At 49.5% G+C, this 24,554-nt stretch overlaps 1 protein-coding gene across 8 annotated transcripts in view; it reads left to right on the top strand.

Moving 5' to 3' along the window:
* Positions 1 to 24,554, top strand: part of CADM1 (cell adhesion molecule 1) — a 247,638-nt gene that overhangs the window by 181,854 nt on the left and 41,230 nt on the right. For all 8 annotated transcript variants that reach the window (XM_053269305.1, XM_053269304.1, XM_053269308.1 and 5 more), the window contains exons 2-7: positions 1,277 to 1,423; positions 2,932 to 3,084; positions 5,493 to 5,630; positions 7,497 to 7,652; positions 18,175 to 18,274; positions 21,065 to 21,237. In XM_053269305.1, the coding sequence (XP_053125280.1) occupies positions 1,277 to 1,423; positions 2,932 to 3,084; positions 5,493 to 5,630; positions 7,497 to 7,652; positions 18,175 to 18,274; positions 21,065 to 21,237 (867 nt within the window). The remainder of the gene's footprint in view (positions 1 to 1,276; positions 1,424 to 2,931; positions 3,085 to 5,492; positions 5,631 to 7,496; positions 7,653 to 18,174; positions 18,275 to 21,064; positions 21,238 to 24,554) is intronic.

The following is a 24,554-nucleotide window of genomic DNA, read 5'->3' as shown; positions in this document are numbered from 1 at the left end:
GAAACAAAATGTGCAGAGCTTGGAGGAAAGAAGGGAGCCGTAAACAAGGTACTTAATAGTCAGTGCAGTTTCTGCTCGGTCTAGAAGTACATAATTGGGTCCTCGATAAATTGCTGGAATAAAAAAAGGAATGTACCCAATGTAAAAGCACATTTACATAAAGGTCTATGTTCCGTAGTAAAGGAAATGAAGCACAGACAATGAAGAGAATGGTAACTAAAAGAGGGACCAACCCAAAATGTTTGTGGTGGGGGCACCTTCCTACTCTCCACTCGCTCTTTTTTCCTTTTTTTAAAAAAAATGGGTCCAAACAATTCAGAAATGAGTAGCTCTGAACACAGTCAAAAGCTTGGCACAGTAGAATGGAGACCTCTGTTTTTCTGTTATAACCTCCACCCCCGCTTTGTCTTGATTGTAGTTTGCATCTTCTAACCCCTTTTTTCCCTCTGATTTTTTTGTTTGTGTAGAACTGAACTAATTTTGAGTCCAGGGATTGCGGGAAGGGGTCAGAGTACACAGGTCTATGCAGACTGCATAGTTGCACCTGCTGGCCCATTTCTTTCACCTGGGAGTTATGTTTCGTACTCCGGGTGGTATTATTTTTCAGCTGTTTACAGAGTACCCTGGCTGTAGAAATAGTATCTCTTATTTTAGCAAAATAATGGATGGATGGTTACCTGGGCAGGTGTCTGTCTGTTTTCTCCACTCAGGCTTCTAATAAGCTCCTCCAACTATCTCAGTGGTGGCCGGTGCAGTTACTAGCTCTGCCCTTGCACATGTGGCATTTTTAAAACAGTCCATGCACGGGTCCAGTTTTGATGCGACCAGCATTGGTTCACTGAGCTGTGTTTCTGCTCGGATCAAGTTGGCTCTATCATGGCTGACGCCTGTCAGCAAACTAGCTGGCTGGTTTGCTAAAGGTGGGTCCCAGATTTCCCTCTCCTTGCATAAGGGGAACAGCTGCCTTGCCCTTGTTGCACACGTGATGTGTATCTGCTGTTGAGATATTGTGCACATGCTGAAGCTGATGCACCTATGTAGCGGATTAAAGCCTTTCTCTCAGAGCTGGGTCACGTGAGGGAAAGAAAATGCTGAATCATCCTTAGCCATAAGTCTTGGTGCTCCAGCCGTCTTCTCTGATTTATAAGGGATGGATTTGCTGCATTGCTGAAGATCTTGTATGGCTTCTGTCTTGAATTGAGCCCCTCTGACATAATACGAAGGCCCGGCGTGGTTTGAGCTCTCTTGTTTTTCTCTCTCTCCTTGACATCTGAAGGTGATGGACAGAATTTGGTCACAGAAGACGTGACTGTCGTAGAAGGAGAAGTTGCCACCATCAGTTGCAGAGTCAAGAACAGCGACGACTCCGTGATTCAGCTCTTGAATCCCAACAGACAGACGATTTATTTCAGAGACTTCAGGCGTGAGTTTCCAGCCTTGTGTAGTCTGGCAAATCTTGATGGAGGTTGCTGAAGCCTCCTTTTTTAAATTTAATGTTAGACACTTTAAAGGTTTAGTCGATTCTTCTGTGAGTAGGTAGGCAATCATAATTGCTTGCCTTAATGGGGAGCCTTGATGGTCTCTTTGAAGAGTCAGGCTCTTTCTCAGTGCAATAGGAATTGATTGTAGTAATTCACTCTGAATTGCAATTAAGTGCCAAAATATTTAGTTGACACAAACAAATTGAACGGGGCAAGGCAGGATGGGCAAGGCGTTAGATGAGGGGATGCTTGGCTCAGGGTCTGGATTTCATGTCAATTCTTGCTTAATTTCACACAGAACTTGCTGCTATCCAAGCTGTGGAGCGGCTTTTAATCATGTAGTGTTACCTATCCAACATGTAGAAGCATTGCTAAAATTGGGTTTGAATGTCCTTGGAATTCTTTGCCTTACAAAGCTCCAGAGCTCTTTGAAGAGATCTCTTCAAATCATATCTCTTCATAAGAGAGCGCATAATCAACTTGTGGAATTCTCTGCCACAAGATGTGGTGACAGCCAACAACCTGGATGGTTTTAAGAGGGGTTTTCATGGACGAGTGGCCTATCAATGGCTACTAGTCTGAGGGCTATAGACCACCTCCAGCCTCAAAGGCAGGATGCCTCTGAGTACCTGTTGCAGGAGAGTAACAGCAAGGGAGAGGGCATGCCCTCAACTCCTGCCAGTGGGCTCCCTAGAGGCATCTGGTCGGCCACTGTGTGAAAAAGGATGCTGGACTAACTAGATGGGTCTTGGGCCTGATCCAGCAGGGCTGTTCTCATGTTCTTAAGAGCAGGCTGGGATGTTGTAGGCCCAAAATTAAATCAACATCAAACATCCATTAGTCCATTGATCACATCAACAATCCAAAATCTAATGTTACAAACTCTTTAGAACTCTTGCATTGTCATTTGCTGCCGAGTCAGAGCAAAGATGGAGGGGCTCAGAATGTTTCTGTCCACCTTTGCTAGAGAGGATTCAGGCATGGCTTGACTGACTCTTCTTGGTGAACTGGCACGGCCAAACAGCTTTCACACGGCTTCTGCTGAAGCTGGTAACTGAAAGACCCATTAATCTTGAGTCTCCTCATGTCACCTCTCCTAAATCCCTCTTAATCGACTTTCCAGCCATCTGAGGGGCTAGTGTGTTGTGTGTTCCTGTGGCTTTTTTGCGTCGTAACGGGAGTGTGACTAGATGGGGGTTGGGGGTAATTAGTAAGGGGGATTTGTTTGTGTTAATTTATATTGATTGGCAAGGAAGACGATTGTTTGTTTCCAAATTGTAACCAACAGAGCCAAAATAACAGGATGTGGGAAAGAGGGTGGCGGCATTGCTGCTGCCTGTCAATGCTTATGTGGCCCCCTCTTTGGGCTTCTGGTTTTCGCTGTTTTCTCGGGGAAGGAAGTGCTGTCTGTCTTGTACGGTGCAGTCTCTAATTGTCTTTTGTTCCACAGCTTTGAAGGACAGCAGGTTTCAGTTAGTGAATTTCTCTAGCAGCGAGCTCAGAGTGTCGCTGACAAATGTCTCTATTTCGGACGAAGGAAGATACTTCTGCCAGCTCTACACGGATCCACCCCAGGAATATTACATGACCATTACTGTGCTTGGTAAGACTCTCTTCTACAATTCAGGGCACTTGGGTGTGGCAAAGAGATGGGTGGAAAAAGCAGCTCCTTGGATGTTTCCCAAATTCCACCTTCTGCAGGGGGACTGAAATCCCCTCTTCCTGTTGACCATCTCTCATGCTGTGTTCAAAAGAACTTGGTGCATGTTTCCATGTGAAGCTGTCTTATGCTGAGTTTAGGAACATAGGAAGCTGCCATATAGTTTGTCTAGCTCAGTATTGTCTTCACAGACTGGCAGCAGCTTCTCCAAGGTTGCAGGCAAGAGTCTCTTTCAGCCCTATCTTGGAGATGCTGCCAGGGAGGGAACTTGGGACTTTCTGCTCTTCCCAGAGTGGCTCTATCCCCTAAGGGGAATATCTTGGAGTGTTCAGACTTCTAGTCTCCCATTCAAATGCAGCCAGGGTGGACCCTGCTTAGCTAAGGAGACAAGTCATGCTCTCCTCTCCTAGACTGTTTGACTTTTGGTAATCTAGTTCCCTGCTAGCTGAGCAAAGAGGCACCTGTCAAAGTGGTGATTCTTTTATGTTGGGCAGGGGGGAGAGCAACGGACCCTCTCCATCCCCCATACTTGCTGCTGCCACAAGACCAGCTCTCCTCCCTTGTTCCTGCAAGGCAATCAGTGGGATTCTCCTGTGTGTGTCACTCTATTACTCAAGAGTTCAAAAGATCCCGGAACAGATGCAGCTATGGGATTAATGCATTGGTTGATAATAGTTACTAATACCATAACAACTGCAGCTCCAGATTAACCAAGGTTCTGGTAACAAAAGAGCCTGAATTGCAACCAGCAATCGCAAAGTGAGATCACACTTGCTGGTTAGTTACACAGGTTCTTCCGCTCGTATTCTCTTCCTGCTCACCCCCAGTGTTTTAATTAGATTCACGTCTTAGCATGTTAATATATGTTGGAAAGGGTATTTAAAATTAGCCTTGGTAGGATTTTGAAGTCTAGCAGCCTTCACCTTTGAGAGCTGTTTCCTAGCACTGCTGAGTGCTCTACACTCTTACCTTCTCATGTTGCCTGGAATAAGACACTCAGTGGCGGCGCTGGGGTGGGGGACGTTCATTGCTGGTGGGACAGGACATTAAACACTCCCCCCCACACACACACACTTTGGCCTGTCAGTCTCGGCCAACCATGAACAGCCAGGAGAAGGGACAAAAGTGTGTGTGCGTGTGCACGCTTTCGTGCGCATGCATAGCCCCTTCTTTCTTTGGGTACATGTGGGGGTTCTGTGACCTGCCCGGCATCCCAACAAGCAGCACCCCGTCCTGGACACAATGGCAGTAATGCGCACGGCTGTCCTCCTAGAGGTGATGGATGCTCCCCGCTGAGCTGTGGCCCTCGCATATGTCACCACAGTCATCGACTCCTCTTCTCCCCCCCCCCCACTCCACGCCAATAATGTTTTGAGAAACCCCATGTGAGAGTTGTTTCTCACCCAGAAGCAAAATAGGTGGCACATTCTCCGCTCTGGCGTGAGGGAGACGAATTCCCCTGATGATTGGCATGATACATTTTATACACACTTGTTCATCAGCTGCTGGAGAAAAACAAACCAGCCACATTATTCATACTTGAGTCGCCCAATTGCTTAATCAGAACAATCAAGACAAAAAATGTGCCCACTTACTTACAAGAATATCCATTTAAATCTTTATTTTAAGGTTTGTTTTAATAAGTGTGATAGCAGCAGGCATTTGTTAGCATAGTGATCACTGATTATCAAATCGGAGATGTGAAGTTCTGCTTGTTCTCTCCCCCCCCTTTCTTTTCTTCCTTCTGGGGTGGAGGGGGGGGAGGAGAATGGCAGAGATGTTTCGGCTGCCTCGGTGGATTTTGTGGTCCACCGTCCGGCCTCAGAGTCTGCCCCTGCTCCAGATGCCTCCTGCCCTCCAGTTCCTGACTTCCCCAAAGGGACAGAGCAGTGCAGAGTACTTTCCTGGAAGGGAGGGAACCCGTGGTCTCCCTAATGTGCTCCAGTGCACCAACCTATCGTTTGCATAAAGCCTCTCACAGCAGCCTAGTAGGCTGGGGTGGTTTCTTACACAAGAGGAAGCCAGTTGGTAGAGAGGACACTACGTCTGCCCTCCTCCATTTTGCTTAACGTGTGGACTTTTGCTGACTAACTTTGACTTTGTAAGGAGGAGGTGTAGGGCGTAAGGCCTGTAGGGAGGGGAGAGCGCAATTCCCAAGGCAAGGTCAGGGCTGCTTCCCTTGTTGGCATCCTTGCAGATGGCACTGCCCTTGCAAACTCTGACTGGGGGAGGAATCCTTCCAGGGCCAGTGCTCAGGTCAGCTGAGGGGTGTCTCTATCCTTCCAACATGGAGATCTTGGCGATGTCTCACGCAGGTTCTTTTTAATTATTATTTAAATGTTTCATTTTAGTTCCGCCACGTAACTTGAGGATCGAACCCCAGAAGGAAACAGCAGTGGAAGGAGAAGAGATTGAGCTGAATTGTACGTCGATGGCCAGCAGACCAGCCACGAGCATCAGATGGTTCAAAGGCAGCAAGGAGCTACATGGTAGATCTGTCCGTCCCCGTCCCCCCCGCATATCAGCATGATGGTGTGGTTGTCATTGTTGGGGGTGCTTTGCCCATAATCCAGGTACCCTCGTGATGTTACCAGGAGACCCACAGATCGGCTATTCTGGCTTGTAGATTTGCGCTTTGCTGTTGGTTGCCTTGGTTTTCTCCATCCAAGCAGTGTGGAGGGATGAAGCACAAGCACAAGGGGTTCTCCCTAAGCAGCCAGTGGTGTTGGCATCCAGGCACAGCTTTCATGCTCCCACCTGGGCGTTTGGGCAGCCACTTGGCCCATCTGCCTCACCTGTCTGTCTTGTCTTTTTGGGACTCCGTGGGGTGGCCTTGGGAACTCATGGTAAGCACAGGTTGCGCTGGAGGAGGGGCGGGCCCCTTCTTGACAAGTGGGCCGTTAGGACTGCTCCACAGTGGGGCTTCCTGGAGCCCCCCCCCCTCTGAACACCCCAGGCCTCTTCTTGCTCTGCCCCACCAGTTGGAATCTGTTTCTCTTTGGCAGAGAGCCCTGTAGGATGCGTCTGCTTCTGCTCCAGCCCACTGCCACTGTATTTCGCTGGGACTTGTGCAGTACCACTGCCTAAATATTTTAATTACTACTTTTAATTATGTAAATCCATGGAGTCACTTTCCCTCTTAATTATTGATGATAGCTTTTGGCAGTGGCATTGGAGGAAGAGGGTGGAGGATTTCTGGCTCCATTGACTTAAGTGTTTGGAAGGCATCCTGGAATTCCTAATCCTCCTCACTGCCGAGTGCTGTAGATTTAATGTTGAATAACACAGGACAGAGGCGGCGCTTCCCTTCCTCTTGTTTCCCTTGGGATTCAAAAGCCCATGGGAAGGTGTGAGAGCTCATGCACCCCTCTCCCCCCACCGGCCTTGAAATCAGTTGCAGGGCTGTTCTGCTTCACTTTCCCGCTCCTCCGGTCATATCCCTGTCCCGTTCTGCTCACGTTTTTCTGTACGCAGCCAGGCTTGTGAATGGCCACTTGGTTGGGTCACCTGTGGCCAAGTATAGCTGCCAGACCCCCAGGTAAGGAAGCTTCTTGTAACCTGGAGGGAAGGAGCTGGTCTTCTGTAACCCCTTTTCTACAGTAAGCAGCACACAAAGCAGCGTACCACAAATCAAGCAGTAACCATCCCCAAAAAGGAAGTAATGCAAACCATAAACGGTTCTTTTAATAAAAGTTGCAAACCACCACATAAAATCAGGGCAACCTGAAACTAAAGCAGCAGAGCAAGCACTGGGCAGACGTTCACGCCCCACCTGGAAGCTGTATGAGAGGAAGCCTGTTGCATCTCGCCAGAGGGGCATTGGAGAGTTTTGATGCCTCCATCGAAAAGATTCCCCCACCCTGAAATTGACTCGTCATCTCTCTAGAGCTGGCAGGACCTCTGAAGCCGATATTAAGATCTAGGGGAAAGGCCACGGTTCAGCCCGTCCATGTTCCACCAATGAGAGAGATGCGGCCGGCTTAGTTTTCAGAACAAGAAGTTTGGGGGGTGCCGACCTCTGCAGCTGTTCTCGCCCTGCAGGCACCAGTGGATTCTTGGGGTGTGCAAAATAAGAGGCAGAGGACACGAGATCTCAAGGTGTCATCTGCAGTCAACTATGCAAGGTTCGGGAAAGCATGTGTGTGGTTGAGGGTTGTGAAGTGGTGGCTGTGAAGCGGGATTTTACAAAAGCCGAAGGGCAGAGGAAGCTCTGGAATAGAGATGGGATACCCTAGAGAAGGGTATGTGGAGGACAAACCTGTGAGGAAGGGCACTCGGCCCGCTTGGTGGTGGAGAGAGCAGAGGTCTGATGGTGCACCCGTTCTCTTGCCTCCCTGTCCTCTTCTGTTCTGCAGGCAAAGTAGACGTGGAGCAGTGGTCAGACATGTACACGGTGACGAGCCAGATTTCCTTGACGGTCAAGCGGGACGATGATGGGGTCCCAGTTGTCTGCCAGGTAGAACATCCGGCCGTCAAAGACATGCAGACCAAGTACTACCTGGACGTCATGTGTGAGTACCCGAGTCCCAGACCCCTCTGCCCTCCAAAGCTGCTTGTGTGCAAAGAAACCAGGAGCCATTACAGTGGACAGTGGTTTTGTTTGGAGTCTAAATGTGTGGTTGAGATCTTGTTTCCCTCCATCAGCAATCCAAGGTACTGAATGCTGAATAAAGGCTCTCTTGGCCCTCTTGTATTAGCCACGATCCTTCACTCCAGAGCTCCCACAAAGAATGTTGACTTCAGATACTAATGTGGAAATGAATCAGTGGTGGGTTTTTTAAATGCTTCGCTATCTCTGAAAAAACCCACAACAGATGTGCTTCCAGCCGTGTTAATCTGTCGCATTAAAAACAACCATGTATTGTAGCACTTTAGAAGGCTAGTGCATTGATTGCTTTAGCTTTTGTCTACTTGATCAGATTTATGATCCGCCTGAGAGCTGGTGCAGTGCAGTGGTGAAGGCTCAGCTCCGATGTCACCTCTGGTGGTCTCTCGGTCCTGGCATCCAAGTTGGGCCAGAGCCAGGAGGTCCCAGGCGTGAACCTCAGCCCCACCCCCCAGCTCACTCAGCAGTCTTAGGCAAGCCATTCTCCTTCAGCAGGGACCTACCAACTTAGGCTTTGTGCACTGGCCAGCCATTACTCATGGTTGCCACCCATCCGCTCTCTCCCCTCGGATCCTTTTCTGCAACTGAGGAGAGAAGCGAGTCATTTGCACTGGGATATGGAGGGGAAAGGAGACCTCTAGGGAGGAGACCTGTGTGGTGCTGCGAGTGCATTGTTAGGCACCGGCCTCCCAGCCTCCAGATCAGTTCCCGCATTGCTCGGTGGCGGCAGTTCTAGGTTTGCCACGAAATCTGGGAGCTGCAGCCACTCCCAGCTTGCTGCTGCCAATGTGTGTGCACTTCCTTTTTAAGCCTACACCTGAACTGCCCTGGCTTCTGCTGCCACACACCTACACCTACACACCCACCCCAGGATACCGACGTTGTCCTGCCATCCTCTTGGCCAGCATGCCTTGGCTTTGGTATGCTGCTTGTTTGTGCAGAAACCAGGCCCAGGATCATGGCTTGTGTGGACCTTCCCTGGTCGGAGGCAGTGGGCCAGTGGCTGGGGGCCCAAGTGGGCGAGGGCGAGAGGCATCTCTGGCTGGCCACTGGTGAGAAGCAGAATGCTGGGCGGATTCAGCCGAAGTACTCTCTGCTACTGCTGGCCCGCGGAGGGGAAGGAATGGCTGGGATCTGTAGGCAGGTGGGGAGAGGCCCAGGAGCCAATGGAGCCCCCTGCAAGCGCCTGGCCCTGGGCAGCGAGGGAGAGCAGCCAGCAGCTCTCTCGGGCCTCTCCCTTCTCACAAAGGAGCAGAAATGAAAGCAGGCCGATGGGGAGATGACTCAAAATGTCTTTTGTACATGCAGCTCAACCATAACGTTACACAAAGAAGCCCCCCGTGTTAATTTATTTCTTCTACTTCATTATGTTGTTCCATTATGAGCATTCTGCTTACAATTTTCATATCACCGAAAGTATTGGGGAAGTAATGTCCCTATAATGGGAAAACAAAAACCATCAGATACTACCTAAATTGGCAGATTGTCGCTGTCTTGCCACTGTGCTAATGTGTAATTCATTTATGCAAACTTAATGTCCATTAACATTTCTTGTAGAGCTCCATTAGCTTTAATAATACATTAGCACCTTTGTTAGGTCTGATCAAAAAAGCTTAACCACACACGCATGTGTGCACGTGCAGACGAGAGAGAAAGATCAGATTGGGAGTGATGACAAGAAGGCCGGCTTGCAAAGGGAGCCAAGTCGGTTGGGTGGGCAGATCTTGCCACCAGGTGGCTGCTTCCAGCAGAGATCTTTGGGAGAGGCTCAGCAATCCACTGCCCCCCCCCACCCGCCGACTTGCCGTCAGGGGGGCTCATGGTGGGGACTTAAGTTTAGACTTCTTGGTCTAAACCCCCAAACTGTGAGGCTTCCGCCCGGGGAGGCTCAGCTGGCCCCACTGCCTTATTCACCTTTAATTTATCTCTGGGATTTCAACCCCGCCTTTCGAACACACAACCAAGGCAGCTGATGCACCCCACAAATCAGAGCAGGCGGTGGCTGATGATCATCCCTTCCCAGCCTCAAGGGCGGTTCCTCCTTCCTCAAGCCTTTTGGCTTTGAACGGCTGCTTGGCCATCCTGCTCACCTCCTCCCCTGCCCCAGAAACACACGGTTTTCATGGTGTTTTATTTGGCTGTTTCCTTGTATTGCGCTTATTTGCTTTGCACCACTTTGAGGATCCTTTTTTGGGTGGGAGAGGGCCTTCAAAGCATGAAGTGGAATGGAATGGGGTGGGTGGGGGTGGCGGCTGCATTAAGGCCCACCAAGATGGACGGATCGGGACCCTGCTCGGGGATAACCCAACGGTCAATTCTCCTACGCAAACCCCGTTGAAACGAACAGCAGCTACAGAGGAGCGCGGTCGTACTCTTGAACTGAGCAACTCCTGCACAAGCCTCATGGTCATGAGCAGAAGAATTGACCCCTCCAAGTTAATTAGCAGCAGGCCACTTAAAAGCAGAACGGTCCCGGGCCAGCTCTTAGAGTGGGGAAAGTGAGTGATAAGAGAGGAAAGCAGCTCTTCACCTGTTGCCTTGGAATATTTACCTATTTTTACATTGATATCTTCCTCTGAGGAGCTCAGAGTGGTGTACATGGTTATTTTTATCCTCACAACAACCCTATGAGGTAGGTTAGGCTGAGAGATATGTGACTGGGCCAGAGTCACCCAGGGAGTTTCATAGTTGAATGGGGATTCGAACACAGGTCTTCCTGGTCCTGGTCCAACACTCTAACCACTACGCTACGCTGGCTCTCTGAAAGCTCCTCCTGAAGTCTCCTAAGAAGAGAAACTACACAAGCCTGCCTAGGCTGAATGTACTCCTGGGAGTTACACCGTGTGAACTTAGGGGCACCCCGTAATAGATGCAAGGACTGTAAAAGGCACACTCCCTCCCCACCACCTCTATGGACCTCGGGCAAGGCTATACGAAGGCCAGGCAAGGGGACCTTTCCCCCACCAGGGAAAGACTGCACTGCTTTGATTCCAGGCCCTTGACTTTCCATCAGAGCAGAGTTGTTCTTCCAACTCGACCACGTTCCTTGTTGACCCTTCTGTCACGGGGAGCTCTGCCGCATACTCAAAGGTGGAGCCGTTTAATATATGGGAATTCCAGTGCCATATTGGAGGGCCCATTCCCCAAAGTGTCCCTGTGGTGGGCTTGGGGAGAAGCAGGACTGGTGGGAGGGGGTATTAGAGCATCCGAATGCAGCCGTTGCCACGTAGTTCAGGCCTGGCCAGGTCCCCTCCCTTCCCGGAACCTTCCTCTGTGATCAAGGGGGCCGCCCCATAAGAACAGCCTGCTGGATCAGGCCCAAGGACTATCTAGTCCAGGACAGTGGCCCACCAATGAATGCATAGTCACAGGGAGAGATTTTCTCACTTGCGTGTACTTAGTACGAGATGGAATTCAGGAGGAAGTGGCTTGTAATAAAAGAGAAGGAATTAGCAGGCAAAATTCAAATTATCTATGGAGCTTTTTCAAGGCAGAGAGCTAATTATTGTTTGCTCAAACTCCTGAATATGCAGGTACATGTTAACATTTGTACAAGAGCAAGCGGGGAGAGAGCAAAGTCGGGAAGAGGCCTTCTAGAATAGCAGCAGGGCATGTTTAGGCATCCCATTCTTTGACGTTCATCATCGCTGTATCATGAGGTCCATAGAGGTGGGGGGCGTGTGCCTTGCCTCCACGTACAGGGGTGCTCATAAGCGCGCAGGGTGTAACTCCCAGGAGTAAATTCAGCCTAGGCAGGCTTATGTTGTTGGGAATTTTCAGGAGGAGCTTGGATAAGCCACCTTGCGTTGAGCTAGAGGATATCTGCTCTTCGGTCAAGGTGGGGTGTTGCTTCCCCACTTCTCTGCTCTTCTGGATACACCAGGGCATCTGGCCCTTTGGCCCTGAGCCTTGGCCTCCTTCGCATTGCACTGCTACAATTGGCAGTGATGGCAGCTGGATCCCTGTCTCAGATTGCCTGGATCTCGTGTAAACAGAGAGACTGAGTCACAGACGAACTCCTCTGTTGTGGCGGTGGGGATTCAAGGCACCAAAGAGAGGCCAACTGCGCTGGCAATGATGGGTTGCATCAAGCAGGTGGGGCGGGACGGGGAAGCCACCTGGCCAGCAAGCAAGCGCCTGGGATGCTGCTACTGCTGCTGCTCCAGAGATGGAGAGCAGGGCTTGGTTTGACAGAGCCTTGGCCCAGCAAGGCCCATGCGTTGGGGAGGGAGGGGGCTCTCCTCTGGCACTGTAAACCTGCTATTTGATGGCCCAGCTTTGCCTCTGACAACAGAGCCCCCTGAAGACGCTAATCTTGGTGTTCCTGAGGAGAGGTTTTTGTCCACAGACCTGCTGCAGTAGCGATTGTTCTCAGCCTGTCAGTAATTCCATTAGAAGCTGGGCCTCCCGCGGCACAAATTCACTTTGTTGGAAGTCAGCATGCGAGATCTCCGACTGACAAGTTTGACCTATTTAGGGAAGGTTTTATGAACATTTCATTTGAATTTACCTCTTGTGGTACATACAACTCATATAAAATTATGGATTCGGACTGTGTTAAAAAAAAAAGAAGTCGTCAGGTTTACGACAAGAACTTTATAAGAACTTGTGTGCCGTGTGGCTCTTTGAACGGTGTTGCTGCTGAATCCTGCTGAGCAGCAGCAGCATTATGGAATAGGAATGACAGCCCCCCCCGCCCCCCCCCCCCAGGCTGGACACTAGAGGGAGAGGCAGCCCGACCTGGGACTGACTCTCAGTGGCCGACAGCGACCCCTAGGAGTGATCCGAGTCCCTAAATGGCCTGAAGCCCCACGACAGGCAGCTTTTCCTTCTGCTCCAGCACTTGTGACTATGATATTTGGGCTTCTGTGGCATGCGGAGGCGGGAAAGCTGGCTTCCATACAGTTCTGCAGTTGGTTGTGCAATGCAACAGACGGTCTAGCCTAAAGCACTGTGCTCACCGCTTTTTCCCGTGCAGAAAGATGTGAAATGTGCGGACATGCATGCATCTCTCCCTTGGCAGTGGGTCTCTTCAGAGGGCCGGAGGAGGAGGAGGGTGCAAGTACTTTAAGCCCTGTTCTCACGCAAAGCCTTTTGAAACAAACGGGAAGAGCAGAACGTCAGAACATCTGGCTCCAGGGAGGCTTGTGCTGGGGGCGCAGTGTGTGGGGCGGGTGGGGGCGGGGGGGCATTCTTCCTGCCCTTCCTCCCTGGCTCTGCTTGTGGCCCCAGAAGCTCCTGAACCTGACGGCCACCTCACCTTCCTAAACGTGCATGTCTTGCCGTGGTTTGGGGTGGTGCTTTCCTGGGCAGAGGAAGTCTGCAGAAATCTGACTCCTTGGGGTTTTTTACAACCAACCTTTACTTGTAAGACGGTCTCTCCATCAGCAAGTGTCCTGTGATGTGAAAACGGGGTCATACTTCCAGGAGCAAAAGTGACAAATGTCTGCTGGAAGACACAGCAGTGGCTGCCTTTACGCTTGAGCAGGGGCCACCAGCCAGTTGTCGTCCTCCTACGACTACTACTGTGCCTGTTGGTTCATTCCTCCCTGGAACTGGAGTGGTGCGGCGGGTGGGGTGGGGGTGCCCAGTAGCTGACCCACTGTAAGCTCATAACCTCCCCTGTCAGTTGAGGAGGATGCTTGTAAATATAACTGTAAACAGGAAATGGAGCATCAGAACACATTAAGACGTCATTAAGGCTTGAGCGGAACAAAAGTGGGGGGTCTAACCCCGAAAGCGTCATGTTTAAACTGGATTCCTCACCTTTTTTTTGCGGAACCTTCCGTCTCTTCCTCTCTTATATAATGCGAGGGAGGGAGGGAGGCAGAGCAGAGTCTCCAAGCCACAGGAGAAGTAATGCAGAGTTAAGTCATAATTAATGGAACACAGATATTTATAATGTCTACATGCATGTTTATAAAAATATATATACCCAGGGAAACTGCTGTAACCTCTGTTTGTTGTTTATACCAAGAGAATTCCCTGTGCCCAATTATTTTTACCAAAAAAAAAAGAGGAAGCAACCCAGCCATATGCAGGCTCCTCATGCTTTAATAATCTGCACGCTTCTGGTGAGTGCAAATATTAATTGCAATAGTATGCAGTGAAGTGATTAACATCAATATAATTTATCATCTGGAGATTTCTGAACATAAATGAATGAGTTGTTTTGTTCAGTGAGGTGTTGACCCTTTCAGAATATGTGATTTAAAGGGGTTTTATATTATTATTAGTATTATTATTACTGCTACTACTGTTAGAAATATGAAAGGCACCACGATCAGCCGAGTATTCAGTTATTTGATTTTCTGGAGCATTAGCCGCTCTTGTTTGTGACATTTCCCAGTTGGGGGCTCGTTTGCAAGCTCATTAATAAGGCTTTCTCCGAGGAATGTTACTGCCAATGAAGAGCCCAGCCCTGTACGTGTAACTCCCCATCACAGCAAGGGTGCTGCTAAATGGCTGGAAATGGGGGGGTGGGATTGCTCTCCTCACCTAAGCCCAGAGGCCTCTGATCTGCTGCAGGGTGACTAAAAAGAGAGAGAGAGAGAGAGAGAGAGAGAGTGTGTGTGTGTGTGTGTGTGTGTGTGTGTGTGAATAAGAGGAGAGGCAGACATCTTGGTCCCCTTTTTTTGGCACTCTGAGTCAGGAAGGGTTACTTGATGGATCTAGGCATCTGCCGCTACAAATGCTGACCAATTACACATCATATTACCAAACTGAAATGTGAGGTGTAATTGGTGACAAAGGCTCCAGGGTTTACAGTCCCCGGCAGGCTGTTTTAACTTGAGGAGTGCAGGACATCAGGGGCGGTGGAGGGGGAATGAAACCTCACTCGGCATGTAGCCAAGCTGGGCTTTGCTTTTTGTCTAGAGTGTCTCTTTCATTATGGGAGAGAGAATAAGAAAATGCAATGCGATGACAAGGATGTGGGGCTCTTGCGCCTTCAGATTTACAGTGCTGGAAGACTGTTCCCTGGGTGGGACATGGACTTTCCATTTCCTCAGGCGGTCCCATTTCCTGCCACTACCACCACCAAGCCTAGGGGAGGAAGAATACCACTGGGGTCCTTGGATCTAGTGACACGTGCCCAGCGTACTTTGCTTTCTTTTATACCCTGCTTTTCTGTGCAGAGCTGCACTCAAGACAGCATACATCTAACTTGCACCATAAACACACTCAGCAGCATAAAACCCAGACTCTGGCAAGGCTGTTCTAAAATATCTAGCAAGTTGGCCTAAATGGGATTGTTCTCACTGCTCTTCTGAAGGAAGCTGGCATGGGGGTTCTTGGGGGTCCCTCTTAGGGAGGCCATACCAGAGCTCGGGTGCCACAGCTAAGATGGCCCCGTCCCTCATGGACATTAGCCACACTTGGACCGCAAGAGAAGAATGAAGGAGGGTCTCTGTAGAGGGGTGAAGATCACGGGCATGTTTGTGTGGGAGGTGGTTGAATGGGGAAGGACCCAGAGATCCAAAGAGGAGGAATTCTGTGACCTTGCCGATTAACGAGTTTTCTCTGCCTCAACAGCAGTGCCAGTATTCAGTGTTTCTTCTTAATGTATCCTCTCTTCTTTCAGTTCTGTAGATCGTGTTCTGCTTTGCTTGAACGGGGTTTTCATGGTTCTGTTCTAGATTTTCCTTATGTTTCAAAGTGTACTTATTGTGCTTCTGTTAATGGTTCTTTCTCTTCTTCCCTTTCTCAGTCTCTGTTCTCAATCCTCAGGACTCTATTTTAGGCTGTTGCTTTTTTAAAAATCCTCCTTCCTTTAGGTTCTCTTATTTGGTCTTCTGGTAATATCACAACTGTGCTGCAAAGGAACTGTTGTTTCCGATGTCTAATCAATCTTTGGTTAAGCTTTCATCTTGCATTGCTCATTCTCTGAATCTCTCAAGGACAGAATTTCTTATTTTCCTTCTAGACTTTTCTCTTTTCTGTTTTTGCCTCATGATGCTGCTATTTTTCAGTTTTTTTCTCAAGTTAAATATTGTTCGGTTCCTTTCTTTTCCTTCTCAGATTCTATCACTTAGGTAAGTCTTATCACTTTCAGTTGTCAAACAATGGTGATGTTCAGTCTTTATTTTCTTTTGGTTCTGCCCATACTTTGGACCATTCTCTTATTTTGTCTGTATTGCATTGTTCATCTATCCCGTCCCATCCCCACTGTTTCACTCCTTAAGCCTCTAGTTTCTGATGGGCATGGTCCTTCCTATCTTATTTTTCTACACACAGATCTGGTAGTGTTCCTCTGGTTGTTTTTTTGTTTTCTCTTTACTGGTTATTTTGATTCCCTCCCTCCCTCCATCCATCCATTTTTTCGTTTCATTTCTCCTTTCATTTCTCTATTCTTCTGGGTCTTTGCTCATTAAACCCCCATATATCTTTGTCATTCTTTATGTCTTCATCCTGTTTCTTATTGCTCCTTATCTATGGAACTATTTCCCAGCTGATACTAATTTTAATTGATTCTTCTTTTCAACAAAATGCCTTAAGACTTGCTTTATTCTAATTTGTTGGTCTTATCCGGTTTTTAGCTGGGAGGGTGTTCGTGTGTGTGTGTGTGTGTGTGTGTGTGTGTGTGTGTGTGTGTGTGAGAATCTAAGCCCACTGGGCCCAAGGTCTGCTTGTATTTTTGTGCTCTGTACACTTCACAAATGTTATCTCTTCCTTTATATGTGGTTTGCTATTGTGTGTGAGTAACAGCATTGAGATTTCATGATGACATTCCTGTTGAGGGGGGAGGGCAGGTTGACTTTCATTTGCTCATGAAATTCAAATACGGGTTATAAGGCTGTGAGGTACAGGGAGAAAAGACGTTCTTCATCTAATATTCTGACACTGAGATCATGTAAAGTTTTATGTGGTCAAGCCAGCAGCGCCTGATCTCTGCTGTTATCTCCCAACAATGGGGAAGAGCAGATCACCTCTTTGCCTTTAGAAACATTGCATTGCGTTACATGCGCTGAAGAGATGTGTGTGATTTCTTTTAAAAAAGAAAGACTTCATCAAATCCCAAGTGGGTGCTATAATAATTTTTTTCATATTGCTTGCTGCTGTTTGACCTTCTGTGTATCACTTTACATTTTGAGAAGTTTGCTTAATAAAGGCACCTTGTTAAATTATTCTTTTCAAGTCTGCTAGGAAAAAAAACCCCTGTTCTTGTACTGTATTAGAAAATAGCTTCAGGTTTGGCTGTTAACGGTCGCTCAAAAGGATGGATTTCTGGCTCCCTTTTTCACGTGTGGCTGGCCCAAAGGTGCTTTGGTATCTTGGGGAGGAAATGCAAAATAAGGCCAGCTTGCCCACTTAACAAGGAGCATAATCCACTGGGCCCTTGTGCTGTACCTTCCCTGTTTCCATGGGCCTTCCACAGAAGAACTCCCCAAGGGATTGTTGCCCTGTGGGTCAGATCTGTCCATCTCCCACGGCCGGCTTTAATGGTGCAGAAAATGTGTGACCAGAAAGCATTCCATAAATAGCCCTCACATGTTTTCCCTCCAGCCTTGATAATGAAGCTATTCCGGTGACCGCGTGTTCATCGATAAAATTCCCAATGCACATTTAGTTGTTGTCATCCTAATCTTGTTGATATTCTAGGTCCAGCAGCAGTGCCAGTTTCTCTCGCGTGCCCCCTCCTTCCCAAAGTGTATCATGCCATCCCCGTCCAGAGACATGGAGGTGGGAGGGACCCACAGCCCCCAAGTGGCTCTGCTGGCCTCATGGCATTTAGGGCAGAGGGTTGCCAAATCACCGCGTGCCACTTTGGAAGGCCGCGGACTTGGTGGTTGCCAACGTCAGCTCTTGTTCCAACAGGAGCTTTCCGAAGGACGCCCGAGTTGCCTCCTTGCGTGTAAAGCGTCTTGATCCATGTGCGTTGGGGGGTTTTCCAGATTGCTCGGCACTATCAGAAACCCGGCCTTGCTCAAACAAAGGCGGCGATTGGGGATTTCTTCCTTTTTATGCCTCTCCAGCACAAGCGCACCCGTTGGAGCCCGACGTATTAATATGCCGCAGCACAAAGTATTGTCAGCCCATAAAATATGATACATGATAAAATGTATCAATTCTGAGCACCACAAATCTGCCGTTTCACCTCAGCATGAAGGCAAATGAGTTTCCTTTAGCTCGAGTGAGTTCAGAGATAAACTTCAATTTAACAAAATTTCATTTTGCAAGAAGCAGTGGGGGCTGGCCTCGGTGTGCGGATTCCTTATCGGCATGTTAGGCTGTGGAGGTTATTAGCCAACTTAATTTGGGTAAATGCCGGGATAGCTCACTGATTAGAGGGGTGCCAGAGAGAGGGCAGGAGGGTGAGACTGGAAGTGCCGGGTTTTCGTTTCGGGAAGCCTGCGTTGCGGGGGGAGGGGGCACCCCATTTTCTTCGTTCTATATATAATTGTTCTGTTATGTGTTTTGATGTGCAGATAAGCCTCACGTGCAGGTCTTGCAGACTTTCCCAGCACAGCTGCCGACGAGAGAAGGAGACCTCCTTGACCTCGTATGCCAAGTGGATGGGAAGCCAGAGTAAGTGTGGGGAGCTGGAGCACCGTCAGCTACAAGTGCTTCCCCATCACTAGAGACTGGGCCACTCTAGGAGAAGGTGGATGGCCACCTCTAAATTACTGGGCAGTTGCGGGCAGCTTTTGGTGTGCTCTCCAGGTGGTCCTCTCTCTTGATCACCTGAAGCTCTTGGCAGTAGGGATGTGCACGGAACCGGCTGGCCCGGTTCGGTTCGAGGCTGGATTGGCCTCGAACCCAACTGGGCCAGTTTGGTCTGGCACCCAGTTCAGTCCGGGGGGATTCGCGAGCTTCTCTTTGCTAAAAAATCTTTTTTTTACCTTTACTCTCATCAGGGGAGTTCCTGGAGGCGGGTGGGGTGGGGTGGGAAGGTCCACAGAAGTTCCCTCCCCTCACTGGCCTTCCTCATGCCCCCCTCGGCCGGTTTGGCCACTCTTCAGCCAGTTTTCGGCCTTCACCCGGTGGCCATTATGGAGCCTGCGTGCCTGTGCACTTGGCCTCTGCGTGGCCCGGGCTGAGTGGGGCATGAGGAAGGCTGGTGGGGGGGACCTCTGCGGGAAACCCGCACGCACGCCGCCTCCAGGAATTCCCCCAAAGGGAGTAAAGGTTTGGGTTTTTTTGTTTTTAAACAAAATGAAGCTTGGGGTGTTCGGTCCAGGGTCGGAGCGAACAGGGCGTGGTTTGGTTCAACCCCGAACGGGTTCAGTGTCGAACCCGTTCAGTGTCAAACCTGTTTGCACACCCCTACTCGGCAGCTGCAGGATACCCAGTCCTGGTCTCCCTGGGGTCTCACATGGCGGCTTGTGTTAAGAGCAGAGCCCCTGAGCCTTGAGCACCTGCATTCCCGCCTAGTTCCTCAGGGAATCGCTCTGTAACTCTTTGAAGAGCAGAAAAGGTAGCTTCACAGATCTGAGGTGCTCAGAGGGAATGTGGTTGTTCCACTGTATAGCAGGCAAAACACTAAAATGCTGAGAAATGCTCTGTAGATTGTAGGAAATCCAGCCCTACCCTAACCAGTCGAGGAAGTTGCTGTCTACTGAGTCAGTAGCTCAGTTTGTCTGCTTTGACTGTCAGCAGCTCTGCAGAGCTTCAGGCAGGACCTTTTCTCCGCCTGGAGGTCAAGGGATTGAACCTGGGACCTTCTGCATGCTAAACTGAGCGACACCTCCCAAGTATTGCTTTACTCTTTCTCCCCACTCCTTAAAATGGAGAGCCCAAGAGATTTTCTGTTACAAAAGGTACCTGCTCTACCTCTGAGTGGTGGACAAACGGAAATACTACTTCCCAGCATTTATAACTAAATGATATAATGTGGTGTCGCAAGGTGCAGTGAAGGCCGCAGGCTTACACAGAGAGGCCCATCAGTGGCTATTAGTCCTGACGGCTAAATGGCGCCTCTAGGCGTAGAGGGGTATGCCACTGGATTCCACCTTTGTGGGAGGGGGTTGGCACAGACAGGAGAGGGCAGTTGCCTTCAAGCCCAGCTGGTGGCCTTCCTAGAGGCATCTGGTGGGCCACTGTGGGATGCAGGTGCTCTGCCAGTTGGGCCTTTGGCCTAATCCAACAGGGCTGCCCTTCTGTAAGAAACTGCTTTGCAGGGGGCGTTCCTGTGCAGTCAGGTCTTCTCAAGATCTGCCCATGTGATCTGTGTACTAAATTGCACTTGCCTGCAGCATCAGCACAAGGGGCAGCCTAGTTTTTGCTCAGTCCAGTTGTCTTGACAGTCCTTTTTTGCTCCTGGGCTTGGTTTGTGTCTCTCTCCTGCCGGCCACTGTCCCAACATTATCTTGGACTGATAAGCTCCCATTTTGACTTGCCTGTTCCGTTTTCTAGACTTGCCACCCCACTGCCCACCCCAATACCTCTCTGTCCACCATCTTTTGCTATGAATTCACATCTGAGGGCAGCAGCATTTCTACACAAGCTTGCTGGAGGGTTAGTCCATTTGACCTCACTGGGACTTCCTTCCAAGTAAACATGCACAACATTTCAACAGCACACCATTCTAATGGTGGGCAACGTTTTTTGTTTTTGTTTTGGTCTTGTAAACAATTTTCCTTGAAGTCTAAGGCAGCTCTGAGCTATGCTCCCCTTGATATATAAGGATTGCAAAAGTCAGTTTTACCCTCCATATGAGGAGAAGGGAGAAATGATGAATGCTCACTTGGAAGTTGGATCGGGCCGTAGCTCAGTGGTAGAGCACCTGCTTTGCATGCAGGAGGTTCCAGGTTCTGTCCCTGGCAGCATCTCCAGATAGGGCTGAGAGAGACCCCTGAGCCTGGAACCTTGGAGAAGCTGCTGCCAGTCAGAGTGAACAATATTAACCTTGAGCCAAGGTTATGACTCAGCTGAAGACAGCTTCATATGGGATGGTGTCATAGCTCAGGTCCCAGAATCGGCTTCTGGCATCTCCAGATAAGGTTGAAGGAGAAGTGTGCGCGCACACACACACACCCTGCACGTGCACTCTCGCTCTCTCTGGGCTCTGTGGGGAGTCAGTGTAGACTGTGTCCCTGTGGCTGCCTTAGTTTGCCGAACTGCACTGGATATGGCTTTATTTGACCTCTGGAAGATTAGTGCTTCAAAGCTGGGGAATAACCAGTGTCCCACCCTTGTGTCCCCAGCATGGGCAAAGCTGGGAGTGCCTGCTCTAGAGATTGGTTTCTGTGCCTCTACACACCCATCCGTCAGAGTGAGACGTTTGCAACTGAACCTTGTTAGTTTCCCGCGACTGAATTCTCTTGGATCGTGGCTTGACTTGTGCAAGGGTTGTTAATGGTTTTTCCTCCCCTTCAGGCCTACGGATGTGACGTGGCTGAGAGTGGACGATGAGATGCCTCAGCATGTGCTGGTGTCTGGCTCCAACCTTCACATTAACAGCCTGAACAAGAGTGATAATGGCACGTACCGCTGCGAGGCTTCCAACGAAGTGGGGAAGTCTTTTTCTGATTTCACACTTTACGTCTACGGTACGTGAGACAAGCCCACCCATGGTCCAGATGTGTTGGTGCAGAGTGGTGCACTCAGTTTTTTATTTGGCGTGGGTCGGGATATGGGGAAGGCATGTCGCACGATCGGATTGCTTAGTGGGAGGGGAGGTGGCCGAATCTCAAAGCATACGTACTTTTCTTTTCCTCGCTTGATTCCGAGTCTCTCTTCTTTCTACATCAAGTAGGCTGTTTCTACTGTACTATGATTAAGGGCTTGCTTGAAAGGCAGAAGCTATTGCCAGATGCAGTATTGGCCGGAGGTGAGGGCATAAACACCCGGGAGTCAGCCCGTTTCATTTCACAGACTAGGAGACTCTGGGGCAAAGCCCATCACTCCCTGATGGGTTGTTTCATCAAGGCTTGTACAATAGCATATAAAGAGAGAGTACAGGATTTGAAGCTGAAGATGCTGCCCGATATCTTCAACCCAAGGCATTGACTGGAAAAACAAGCCACTTTCTGCCTATTGTTGATTGCCAAAGTCATGGGCATTCTTGGTCCTCCAGCTGCTGTTGATTAATTTATTGTAGCTGTGGATGATGGGAGTTGTAGTTCGACAGCAGCTGGAGGGCCAAGATTGCCCACCCCAGTTCTAAAACATACTGCAGCACTTTCTTCTAGTGCGGTGACAAACCTCCTGTGAATTCGTTTTCCTGCAACTTGACTAATCCTTCGATGGTTGCACCATAAACAATAACCGCAGCCTGCTAAAAGGAAAATGGAATGTTTCAGAAGATGGTGCTTTCCACCTTGGGAAGACTCCAGTGTATTCTGCATGGTGTGCACTCATTGCTGATCTGCAGGCTGTGGGGCAGACAGATTAATCCAGGCAGCTGAAACCAGCAGCCAGCTGGTTTGAGACCATTGTGTTCCTGAATCCCCTTTGCCTTGAAAGGTTCTGTGTAGGGAAACTTTAGGGGGAGATTGTCAGTTCAAACCCCATTCCACGAAATGTCACTGCAGATGCTTAGAAGATTATGTTCATGTAGCTGGATGTGATGGCTTCAGAATGCCAAAAGGGTAAGTTACCTTCACCATCACTTCCCCACACAGCTCACCCCATTTGGCCCTCTTCAGTGCACATGGTGGGAATTTGTGCTTCTGACCCCTCACAGTGTCCCAAGTTGTGGTCCCCTGCTGGTGTGTTATCTCTGGGCTCCAGCCTCCATGGCCTTTTTGCATCTGCAGTCTCTGACGGTGCAAGGCAGTAGGACTGGAAGCCAAGAACAGAAGACGTGCGGGATGGCCGTCTGTCTCCCCCTGAGGCAAGGCATTGCCAGGCTTTGCTTAACCTGTGCAGCTGAAGTGATCTACCGATCTTCCTAATGGGATTGGGGGGGGGGGCGTGTCTGACACTTCAGGAAGATGGGCCTTTAATAATGCATACGCAGGATTCTCTTTCAAGTGTCTGTGATGAGCTTCTAGGGAATGGGGAGAACTGAATTACAGCGAGGGCTATGCTGAGGTTCTCCTGTTTGGAGAAATCCCAGCCAAAGGATACGGGTCTTTACACACAGCGGAAGGGGCCTGGCTCCCACTTCCTCTGTGGTGACAAGGCTTCTGTGTGTACTTATATAGCATACAAGTAGCAGAACCCACACATCCCACCCCGAGTTAAACGAAGGCCATAATGGGTTCCCCATAAGTGTGATTCAAGAAAGGAATAACTGGGTGTGTGAAGGTTAACTGGGCAGGACATGGCAAGAGGCCTGTGCATGTTGGAAGATGCTCAACCTAAAAGAGACTGAAGTTGCTTCTTTGTCAGAGAAGCGGCTTCAGAATTAACATTCCTGAGTGAGCTGATTTTTCTAGGTTGTCGTGGGCAAGTTGGACAGGAGATCATCCCTGCCATTTTAATATTAAAAACCACCTCAGCCGTAGGAGTAATGCTAACTACAGCCAGGCGCTTCCGGGGGGAACAGGACCGATAAGTTGTTAATAGAATGAAGCCGATGTCTGAATTCCCTAAATAGCAATTTCTCCATGCCCCATTTCCTTGTGTCTGCACAGTTTTGGTCTGGTCCTCTCTCTCTCCTTGGCCCAAAATGTGGCTTGGATGCAAAACTGAGGAGTGCTCCAGCCTCTACCACTTGACAGGAGGAAGACCTCAAGGGGGAGAGAGAAACTGGCAGGGCCAGGCAGGCCTAGCAGAGTTTAGGTGATGGGCGTTGCTGGTGGAAAGAACAGTACAGCTTAACACTTGAGAAGGTGGGCAGCATGGTGGTCACCGGGGGCCGTGCCTCAGCATTGCCTGGCTGGCTGACCTTGTCCCAAGAATAAATTAGAGGTCCAGGCATCTGGAGGCGCCCCAGTTTGCCAATGCTGCTTCCTTCCATTAACACAGATTTCAGTTCCTGGCTTAGGAAGTTGAGTGCAGTGACAGTGGAATATCTGGATATCTGAGGGTGGAGTGTCTGGGTTTTTCATTCATTCTCTGACTCCGGGTGGGAGAATGATGCACTCTCTGCATTGTCTTCTGTTGGAAGTCATGGCAGGAACCGGATTTGCCAGTCTCCTTGGAGGAAAGGGGGAGCCCTGGTTTCCTTGGTGATCCCCTGGCCTGAGACCTGGCAGAGTTCCTGGCCACAAGCTGAGCCTTGCCTGCTTAAAAAGGGATGTGTGCATATGTACAAATCACGTTGAATCTGAAAGATCCGTAGCTGCTAGATGGGTGTGTCGAGCTGGCTGCTCTGACCTTCGGTACTGAACTACAAAAGCCGTGAAGTCCGCTGAAGGCCCAGACTTCTGACAGTGTACCGTGCTGGTATCAGAGCACGTATTGAGAGGATGCAAGCTATGGACACCAAGAGTTTAGAAACCTCCTCCTGCTACGAATGGCCAGGACCCTTTTAAATAGAATCTTCAGCAGCAGAAGGAGTAGATGGGAAACTGGGCAAGTGTCCTTCCCAGGTATTCTGGAGCATGGCTTGGATTGTGTGCAGAGAGGCCCCATCTTGAGTGTGGGGGGATGGATCTCATGCATGAAGCACCATCCAGCAAGAAGTTCTCTTGCAGAGGAGACCGGAGTGCCGAAGCCACCACTGAAGGCTTGATTACCCAGCCCAGTGATGTTCAGGTGGGATGGATCGACATCCTCCATTCACATGTTCCTGGAACATGGATTGCACCAGCATGGGCATGTGGGAATTGGCCCTTGCGCTGCATGGGGGGTGGGTGGGGCTGGTTCCCAGGCAGAAGGTCTGCCAACAGCTCTTGGCCATGATAGCGGAGTGGAAGGTTCATGTTCACAGACGGCCAGCCTCTGGGGTTTTCCCCCAGCCTGAAAGGCTCGTTTT

The sequence above is a fragment of the Hemicordylus capensis genome, chromosome 8, assembly GCF_027244095.1.
Source record: "Hemicordylus capensis ecotype Gifberg chromosome 8, rHemCap1.1.pri, whole genome shotgun sequence".
NCBI lineage: Eukaryota > Metazoa > Chordata > Lepidosauria > Squamata > Cordylidae > Hemicordylus > Hemicordylus capensis.
Note: the sequence above shows the minus strand (reverse complement) of the source record. Positions and strands in the feature narration are given on the sequence as shown.